Source organism: Octopus bimaculoides, chromosome 15 (genome assembly GCF_001194135.2).
Source record: "Octopus bimaculoides isolate UCB-OBI-ISO-001 chromosome 15, ASM119413v2, whole genome shotgun sequence".
NCBI classification, from domain to species: Eukaryota; Metazoa; Mollusca; class Cephalopoda; order Octopoda; family Octopodidae; genus Octopus; species Octopus bimaculoides.
Window position 1 is genome coordinate 32,918,838 of NC_068995.1, and position 11,246 is coordinate 32,930,083.

General features: G+C 35.8%; 1 protein-coding gene across 3 annotated transcripts in view; it reads left to right on the forward strand.

The window, feature by feature from the left end:
• LOC106880612 (uncharacterized) overlaps positions 1–11,246 on the forward strand; it is a 92,110-nt gene that overhangs the window by 58,262 nt on the left and 22,602 nt on the right. For all 3 annotated transcript variants that reach the window (XM_052973234.1, XM_052973236.1, XM_052973235.1), the window contains exon 2: positions 701–844. In XM_052973234.1, the coding sequence (XP_052829194.1) occupies positions 701–844 (144 nt within the window). The remainder of the gene's footprint in view (positions 1–700; positions 845–11,246) is intronic.

An 11,246-nucleotide genomic window follows, 5' to 3' on the forward strand; every position in this document is an offset into this window, starting at 1 on the left:
GTGTGTGTGTGTGTGTGTGTGTGTGTGTGTGTGCACGTGTATGTACATACATATATGTGTTTGTGTATGTATGTATGTATATGTATTTATATCAATATATACATTGATGTAAATAGTAAAAAAAAAAAAAAAGTTTCACCTCTTGCAGTAAGGTTAATATAATCTGAAAAATTATAATCATATTTACATTTTTTATTTTTTTATTTTTTGCTTTTGTATTATCAGCAGCTGTGACTCTAATGAACAGATTGCAAGTCCATTATGGTTTTATTGTGGCTCTTGTCTTCATAGCTACTGTTGTACTTGTTCTTGTTATTTCTGCTCAAGTGTATTCCTTATGTTGTCATATAATGTGATAAAATTGATTTAGTAAACTATGTTTCAAGGTAATATATTTTGTTTTTCATAAAAGTAGTGAACTGGCAGAATCTTTAGCACAACAGATAAAATGCTTAGTGGTGTTTTGTCTGTCTTTATGTTCTGAGTTCAAATTCTGCTGTGGTTGACTTTGCCTTTCATCCTTTTGGGGTCAATAAAATATGGAGCAGTTGAGCACTAGGGTCGATGTAATTAATTTACCCCTTCCCTCAAAATGCTGGCCTTGTGCCAAAATTTGAAGTGAAAATATTTTGTTCCCATTAACTTACAGTTGCAATATACATTATGTTGTATTCACTGTATTTCTATTTTTATTTTTCAGGAAAGTCAGACAGCTTCTAGAAGATGGTATTGATCCCAATGCGCTGTTCCATGATGATGATATTGCTCCAATTCATTTGGGCCCTGGAATTAATAAATCCATCACACATTTACTGCTTGAATATGGTGGCAACCCTAACCTCAGGTATTTATTTGCCTTCTCTCTATATTTTGGATATTCAGGGTGTTTCATTTGTCCTCTGAATTCTGAAACTACTCTCACCCCAACTTTGATGATGTTCAGAATCTTGATGTTTTAGACAACCAATTTTTCTTTTTTAATGTTATTCATACAATAGTGGAGGCACGTAGCTTAGTGGTTAGGGTGCAAGACCCATGAGTGTGAAATTGTGGTTTCAATTCCTAAAATATTTCATTTCATGTTGCTCTGTTCCACTCAGCAGGCAAAAATGAGTAATCATGCAACAGCCCAGTGTCCTGTTCAGGTGGGGAATATATGCACCATGGAAACTAGCAAACCAACCTGAGTCTATATGGTTTGGGAAGGATCTTTATCTGTTTTTTAAATTTTTTTTATTCATATGATAAGGCTGGTGATAGTAGACTTGGTAGAGTGCTTCACAAAATATCTTGTGACTTCAAAGTTCCAACCAGCTAAGCCATCGTTGGACAGCTGATGATGGCTTAGTTGACCAAAACTTAGACAATGTTATTCTTGTTAAAGAATAATATATATATATTATTAGTGGTGCAAGGCAAAATAGAAGAGTGGCTGCAAATACACTGTCTGCACCAACCCATGATCCTTGTACTTGTAAATCACTGCCGGGATTCAAATGTCACATTCAATATAAGCAATATAACTGACAAAGGAAGGGTAGGTTGTTGGTTCCTGATACATCAAGACCGACAGGAGAGTCCATCATATATATATATTTACTAAAGATGTGATTAAGACTTAGTGAAGTCCTAAAAAGTTTATGAAGAGGTTGATTTAGGTGATTTCTTGAAAAGTTTGGCAGCTTTACTTTTAGTCATTCACCTATTTTATGTCTTACACTGTTCTTAGTAGTGAACTTATTTTATTCATATTTGTCTGGAATCCTGTCACTTCACCTTTATTGTTAATAACAGGAATTAGCCTAAATTCTTAATTATTCATACTGACACGCACACACTGTCTTTCTCTTCTAAAAACCACTTAAGCACTTCCATTCTCCTTTATCCCACTGTTTAACACATTATCTCTCTCTCCCACACTCTTCCTACATCCTTGGGATACTTCCTCTCTTTCAGTCTGATAATTCCCACCTCTTGCTTTTCCCCTTTATTCTCTCCTTTTTCTTTCACACACACACACACACCCACACACACACACACACACACACACACACAATCTCTATATCTCACACACACGTAATCTCTCTCTCACACACACACACTCTCTCTCATACACTGTCCGTCTCTCTTACAAACACTGTCTCACATACACACTCTATCTCTGTCTGTCTGTCTGTCTGTCTGTTTCTCTCACACATGTACATATACAGGTTTTCAACTGTTTCCCATCATTACTATTACTAATTAACTAATGCTCTAACTCTCATTAACCAATACTTTTCTAATTATATTCTCATTTGGTGTGGTGGTGTATTGCATTATATATATTCCTTTCATAAATTCATGTTACCGATGGAGAGCTGGAAGACTAGCAGAGAACTGTAGAGTATATGTAGGATGGAGGCATATGGCTTTGTGGTTGGACTCATGATTGTAAGATTGTGGTTTCGATTCCTGGACCAGGCAACACATTGTGTTCTTGGTCAAAACCCTTCATTTCATGCCACTCCAGTCTACTCAGCCGGCAAAAATGAGTAATCCTGCAACAGTTCAGCGTTCCATCCATTGGGGTAATATATATGCCATGGGTAACAGGAAACTGGCTCTATGAGTCTATATGACTTGGGAAGGATCTTTATCCTTTATATATGGGTGGTCAAGAGGAGGTGCTGTCTGGTGGACTGGCAAAAAAGTATGGAAAGCACATGAAGTAGAGAAATAAAGGTGCCAATTGGTACATTGGCAAAAACTGTAGAGTACATGTGGGCAAAGGAAGAAGAGTGGCATGTGTTTGTGTGTGGCGGGTGTTGTACAATATTTGTTCTTTTATGTTCTAAGTTCAAATCTCACTTTGAATTGACATTACTTTGATCTTTCCAGAGTCAGTAAGAAGATCCAGGGCCTTTATAACCCTTTTGTTACCATATTTCTATTGAAATACACTTCCTCCATTTCAATTAATTTTGAAGTAATCAGCACACACTGTAAAGTAGTTGGTGTTAGGAAGATTGAAACATTCTTTTTTGTTTTTGCATATTCATAATCTCCGACATCTAAAACGTAGGAATCAGAAAAAAGTTTTAAAAAAAAATGCATTTTTCAAGGAGAGGTGCGAAACTACATTAGCCCCAAAATTTTGATGGAACATTTTTACTTTAGATTACTTTAAGATAGGAAGTTTGTATCGTAGAACTGGAGATTGTCTCAGATGGATTTGATATCAAAAGGGTTTATTGATTTTAACCCACATCATGACAAAATTCTGGCTTTATACCATTGTGAGAAATAATATTTTGTTTCTAGAAATTAGTGAAGTACTAGACTGGAGTTAATATAATGAGTGCCATACATTTAACATTCAGATTCCTCTGTCACATGTAATGCTTTTTTATTCACATTGTTTTGAATTAATCAAGCAATATCAGACATAGCTGTGTGGTAAGAAGCTTGCTTTCCAACCATATGGTTCCAAGTTCAGACTCACTGCGTGGCACCTTGGGCAAGTCTTCTACTATAGTCTTAGGTCAACCCAAACCTTGTCAGTAGATTTGGTAGATGGAAACTGAAAGAAGCCTGTCATGTGTGTGTGTGTTTGTGTTTCTGTACTTGTCTTCCAACATTGCTTCACATCTGGTGTTGGTGTTTTTACATCCCCATAACTAAGCAGTTCTGCAAAAGAAACTGATAGCATAAGTACCACGCTTATTAAACTTAAAATCCTTCAACGCAGTGCCCCAGCATGGTCGCAGTCTAATGACTGAAACAAGTAAAAGATAAAAGATATCTTTTAACTTCAAGATTTCAAAGATGTGATTGTTAATTTTTAGAATGACATTGTAGGGTAGATGTGGGTGGCTAGATGTGACTGGTTTGAACATAAAACTGGTAGAATATTTCAGTCAGATATGGCCAGTTTAAATGCTAAAATATGCGAACAAACAAACACTGGTTGTCAAGAGGTGGGGCAACCATAAACACAAAAACACACACACATATATATGTAATATATATGATAGCGTACACACACACGAGGGAGTACTGAAAAGTTCCTGGATTTGGGTAAAAGAAAATATAGGAGAATCAGTTAACTATGATTTTATTCAACATATTTCCCTCTCAGATTCACATACTTATTGCAGCAGCCCTTCAGTTTTTCTAAGCCCTGTAAAAGAAGTTGGTAGGTTGGGTTTCCAACTAGGTCTTTTGTGATACCCTTAAAGCCAAGAACTTTTCAGTAGCCCCTTGTATATACACACATTGAGCTTTCACAGTTTCCATCTACAAAATTCAAATTCACTCACAAGGCATTGGTTGGTGAAAGGCTATAGTAGAAGGTACTTGTCCAAGGTTCTGTGCAGTGGGATTGAATCTGAAATCACGTAGTTGCAAAGTGAGCTTTTTAACCACGTTCATATGAAAAAGTTCTTAACCAAAATTTATATGAAAATGTTTTTTAAAAGATTAATTCCCTTGAGACCTTATGTGTTACTCCACAACCAACAAATATAGTTGTTTGTTAATTGCCGAGTAAACTTCATGAGGATGGTAGATAAAAGAATTGGTAGAGCATCTGAAAAAATTGTAGTATGTTATCTTTTAATTGTTACTTGTTTCAGTTGTTAGACTACAGCCATTGAAATTTTAATCAAATGAATCAACCCAGTACTTTTTTTTTGAGCCTGATACTTATTCTATTTTCCCTTTTGCCAAACTGCTAAGTTACTGGGGCATAAGTACACCAGCACCAGTTGTCAAGCAATGGTGGGGGATGAACACAGATACAAACACATACACACAATGCGCTTTTGTTAGTTTCTCTGTCTTCCAAATCCGCTTACAAGGCTTTGGTTGGCCCGAGGCTATAGTAGAAAACACTCGACAAAGATACCACACAGTGGGTCTAAAACTGGAGCCATGTAGTTGGGAAGCAAGCGTCTTACCATGCAGCCACCCTTGCACCTACATAATGTTCTTTTACATTCTGAGTTCAAATTCGTACAAGGCCAATTTTGCTTGTCAACTTTTCTAAGGCCAATTAAATAGTACCATCTGGTTACTGGAATTGATTTGATCAGCATTTCCATTCCCCTATCAATGCTTTGTACATTGTTAAAAAAAAAATCAACATTATAATAGTTCTACTTAGCTGCCTCTTCTCCTTTGTTAATTATACTTTTTAACAATGCTCTTGACGAAGCACAAATGCCACAGCTTCCCATTTTTCTTCTCTCACTCTCTATAAATTCTTGGTATTTATTTAAGGAAAGTATAGTTACTGCATAGATGAAGTAGGCAACTCTTGAAGCTGAAGTTTATCTTCTATTGCAGACGTTACATGCTCTTAGACAGCTTTCCTTATCTAAGACATTGCTTATTTTAGAAGTTTTAAAGTGGCAGGTACCAACCGTATTGTTATCAAACGTTTTTGTGAATTGGTTTTGTAACCTTGTTTTGATTCGTGGTAGGGACCTGTTCACCTTCCTTTGCTGCTAATACTTTCCTACCTTCTGTAGAATATATGAAGGTAGGCTTTGTAAAAAAACTTTGCTGTCATTGTTGTTGATGTTGTCATCATTGCCCTCATTCTCCTCCTCTTTCTTCCCACCATCATCATCATCAGCAGCAGCAGCGTTAGGGTGAACTGGTTGAAACAATAGATTTCTGAATTAAACTATTTTCATTGTCATCACATCCATTTTTTTTATGCTGTCTTTGTTTCATACTGCAAAAGTTTTGAGTTTGAATTCCATCAGGATTGGGAAAAATAACATTATTTATACTATTAAACCTTGGGAGAGGCATTATGCCAGTAATAAACACACGCACTGGTTTGGTCCTTTATTTATTTGTAAACAGTATTTAGGTTTTTTTTGTTTGTTTGTTTGTTTGTTAAATCATTTCATTGCACTCTTGCAATCTCTTCAGTAACCTGTCTCTCCACTTCCATTTATTTAAGCGTTGTTTTGAAATTGTCTGGTATGAGCATGTGAGTGTGTTCACGCTCGTATTTATATTTGATGGATATTTGTCCTCATCCGTTTGTTGTTAACACAACGTTTCACCTGATATACCCTCCAGCATTCATCAGGTGTCTTGGGGAAATTTCGAACCTGGGTTCTCATTCCTAAGGTATTTTTCGATGTTAAGGCGCAGGCATGCACCATGCCGACCAGGTCTATCTACTAACCCCAAGATTCCAAGTTCGATTCCAGGCAGTGACCTGAATAATAATAATAATTAATTCTGGTTTTATTGGCCACAAGTGCTAACATAAAATCAAAAACATGTAAGGGCAAACACCAAACAAAAAGTAGAAAGAGTTTTGCGAAAAAGAAAGGTCTGTGTAAACATTAAAATAATAGCGAAAAAATATAACAGTTAGAAAGAACTCTCAATAGGGGGATGCACTTTGAAAAGTTACTTGTGGAAAAACCCATAAAAGCCACGGGAGCCTGGTCAAAAAGAGATAGCCCCTTTTATATTACCCTTTTTTTTTTTTACAGGTGTAATCTCAGAATTAGTCTGTTCATGCTGGCCATTTTACCAACATTCACCCACCTTTCAATAAATTTGCTATGAGACAGCACTTCCCTCTCTACTCTCATCTTCCTTTTCAAGTGGAACTTGAAAAAGTTGATGAGGCCTGGCCAAAGAGGAAAGTCTGACTTTAGCCCTTTCAAACGGGTCCACCATGCCACCTCTTTCGCTACAGCCACTAGACAAAGGAAAATTGCCCTGCCCTCCCGGTTAAAGGAGGTTGGGGGGGCAATCTTCATAATGGATTCAGCTGATAGCCGGATCCGTCCTACACGAGACAGTAGCTGTTCGACATAAACCCATAGGTCAGCAATACTCGGGCACTGGATGAGTGCGTGTAGAACGGTTTCATCGCACTGAGCGCACCTCAGGCAGGCCCTGCTGACGGCACTTCTGTGCTGGTAGAGTTTATCTTCATATTGGAGGTCAGTTTAAATGTATCCCTTTCAAAAGAAATCCCTGCTGCTACTACCACCATCATCAACACCACCACCACCACTACTACTATGAGAAAGATAGATTGGTATATAAACTCCTTTCCACAGTTAAGAGGAATGGAATTTTGAGTGGATGTACCCAATTTTCACATTAAAAGGGTTATTTGATCTAGTTGGCAATACCAAACAACATAGGAATGTTACCTGCAGTAAATGCATCTTCTATTTAATACCATAAAAACAGTGCTAAACACAAAGACACCACAAGGTTTAGGAAGTGTTTATATTATCTTTTGTAAAAGACCATCGATGCTTGGCTAACTTATCTATCCATTTCTTCATTGGCTCTGCATGTTCTTCCTTGATTCTCCATGGAATTTTTCTTTGCCACTATACTTTTTATCTTTCAGAAGACAAAATGTATGTGTGTATGAGAGAGAGAGAGAGAGAGAGAGAGAGAGAGAGAGAGAGAGAGAGAGAGAGAGAGAGAGAGAGAGAGAGTTCATACACTATTAGATTAGTACTACATAAAATGAATGTTGGTTCCTTACACTGTATTGATGACAAACCAGTCTGGCAGTTCCTTTGTTTCTAGGCTTTACTGTAGGCTAACAAAATACTTGATAATTTATACAAGTCATGGCCAAAATGTGGCCCTTGTGACTTTATGAATTTTTTTGATCGTGTCTTATGTGGCCTGCTTCTCAAAAAATGTGGCCCATGCCTGATTTATGCAGTACTCAGAGGGTAGAGGATCAACAGTAGTTGCTTTGTGGTATTTATTTACAACCTTTTACTTTCTGAGTTCAATATTCTTCCAAGCTCAGCTTTAACTTTCTGGGGTCAATGAAGTTGCAGCAATTGAGTGCTGAGATCACTATAATTGACTCGAATTTTAGTCCTTGTGCCTATGTAAGAAATCAGCTATAACAACTCTTGTTTGCTTGTATTTATTTGTAGTTTATATACACTAAGCCAGTAGGGAAGAGGGCAGTTCTAGAGACTAGTTGCAAACTGTCAATTTCTCCAATTAGGGTCTGACACTGATAAATGGCAGTTCTCTAAAAAAATATACAATTTTATTAAAAAAAAAAGATTATGTTCATTTATGCTTGAATATAGAAACTTTATTGTTATTCATAGTTGTTGACTCAGAAACATATGGCAAACAAGGTAGGAGGAAGAACACCACCACCACCACCACCGTTTTAACCCTTTTGTTACCATATTTCTGTTAACATATAATGCTTTTGTTCCAATTGAAGTTTTAAAATGATGAAGAATTTAGTAAAATAACTTTTTCATTATTAAGCTGGTGACATACAATTCTGAAGGAAGATTATAATTTAGATCACTTTAAAACAGTAAGTTTGCATCATGGAACCAGGGGGGCAGCTTCAGGTGTGTTGGTATCCAAAGGGTTAATGTCCACTTTTCCATGCTAGCATTGGGTCAGATTTTCTGATAGGATGCCCTGTTACCACCCTCACTTGTTCCAAGCAAAATAATATTTTCCCCATTACCTTAGATTTTCTCAACGAATATTTGAAATTAATGACACTGAGTCTATGAGAGTGACACTCATTTACAAGTAGTGCATAATATGAAGACAAGGAAGGCACGTGTGTGTGTGTGCATGCATATGTGTGTGTGCGTGCACGCACGTGCATCTTCTTCATATTGATAGTTATAAACAAGTGATACTGTCATTAAAGTGGTGTTCCTTTCTAATCTGAAAATATGTCTGGCCATGGGAGAAATGCTACCTTTCTTTGGAACAGGTGAAGAACAGTGACAAAAAGGGCATCTGGCAGTAGAACGTCTGCCTCAATGAATTCCATTTGGCTCATGCAAGCAGGGAAAAGCGAACATTATGGTGATGGTATATGTATTGTGCATGTGTGTTCATATCTATGTATATACATGTAGATATGTGTGTGTCTGTGTGCTGCTGCTTGTGTTTGTGTGCATTCTGTAAATAAGTATATGATTAAATATAGGACAGATTGTAATGAGGGCAGGATGATATTAACTTCATTAAATGTCACATAACTGTCATTGTTTCATATTATTTATTTATTAGTATATTTTCACTTCTTTCTTTCTTTTTTTTTTTTTGACTTCTGTTGGTCGTGGGGAATGGCTTGGGTATATCATGTCTGAAGGTCTGAAGTAGATTGTTAAAATTACTTATTTAATAGTAGAATTATGTGAACCTAATCTGCACATGACTGAACTTCAGGGTTAATGTTTACTGAAGTATCTTTGTGTGTGTGTGTGTGTGTGTGTGTGTGTGTGTGTGAGAGAGAGAGAGAGACGGACAGAGACAGAAATAATTTTCATTTTGGGTTTTTGAAAAGACCTTTTGTTTGATGAATTACTAAGGTTCTTTGTGAAATATGATGAGAGTTATTCCTGAAAGGGAAACTTCAGAAACCATCAGTTGAAGGTGTGTTCTGAGTGGTATGTAAAAAGTAGGGCTTGGTTATTGGAATTTTATTTGTAAGGGCTGTAGAGAAAGAGTTCTTTTGTGTATACTTACATGTATATAGATTGTGTGTGTATAAATATCTAATTTGCTGAAGATAGCCAACATGTTCCCTAATGGTTCTGTTTTATTGATACTCATTGCCATCATTGATACTCCTATTAACCATTTAGCGTATGTATTACTTTGTCAAATGTAATGCTTATTTATTCACACTTTTCTGAATTAATCATGCATCACTTTATAGCTTTGAGATTTTGATTTGTGATTGTTTATTTCTAGAATGACAATGTAGGGTAAGTGTAACATGCCAGTTTTAGCCAGTTTGAACATAAAAAGGTAGAATATTTGGACCAAATATGGTTGGTTTAAATGTTAAAGGGTTAATGCAACTAGCATCATAACTGCATATATTTAGAGTCAGTTGAGATTAAAAAAAGCAGGAGGTGTCAGTGTTACTGTGGTTCACAAAAATGTTTAACTACCTCAGTGTTATTCAGGAATCATAGGTGTACATGGTGTTGGTTTGGTAAGCAGAAAGAATTGGATAGAAGTAGATAAAATAGGAGAATGGTGTCATGATTCTATATCATTTGATAATTGACATTTCCTAGTAGCTTAGATAATATACAAGCAGGAAGAGAAATACAAATATAATGAAAAAAAAAAAAGCAATCGTATTCCTCATATTCCTTTTGGTTCACACTAAAGAAATAAGGAAGTATTTTCTAGATGTCTTTCATGAAAATAGGTTTCACTTGAAGCTTTATTGCTATACCATCTTCACTGCTTAATAAACATCATAACTTCCTTAGTATCACCATTCTGATATCGACATTTTGAAATTAATGTTTCATTTAACTTTAACCCTTTGGCATTCAGATTACTTTGTCAAATGTAATTGCTTATTTATTCACATTGTTTTAAATTAATCATGCATTATCTTGTAACTTTGAGATTTTGATGATGTGATTGTTTATTTCTTTAGAACGATATTGTAGGGTAGGTGTGAAAGACCAGATATAGGTTTGACCAACTTGAACATACAAACAGGTAGAATGTTTTGACTGATAAGCCAGTTCAAGTGCTAAAGAGTTAATGTCAAACTGTTGTTGTGGATACACATTTGACTGCAGTCATTGTTGACATTAGGGTAAGAGTTTGAGTGGTTGTAATGGCTTGAAATATAATTTTTATGACATAAGCAAGCACAGAATATGTTCATAAAAATATGTTACAATGAATGATTATATGAACATGTGTATCTGTCTGGAAATGCTAGTATATCGATTTCTTAAATTGACAGGTGCCTTGCAGTTGCATTGACTTCAGTCTATAACTAAAGTTTATTTTTCTTGAAAAGTGAAAAACAAACCTGATCATGATAGTATTGGAAGTTAGAACAAAGAGCAATAGCTTTCAGTCTCATGCATAAACAGCTACTTGCATTCAAACCAAAATACTTACCAACTTTTTTTACTTCCATTTATTTTTTCTACTTTATGGAAGTCAGTATTTTCCCTGTTGACATCCACCTCAGTTAATTTTACTTTTCTCCCAGTTCTGTGCTTTCTAGAAGAAAAGCCCTCACATTATCTCAAAGCTACGAGAATTCACTAATGTGATTTATTTATTTTTTTAAAAAGATTTCATACAGGAATTAGATACAACAGATTTTGGCTGGTTTAAACACTAAAGGGTTAAAAAGTGCCAAAATTATAAAATCAGCTTTTCTGGCCTTTTTGAGGACTTTGGAACCCCAAAACTTTTTTTTTTTTTTTTTT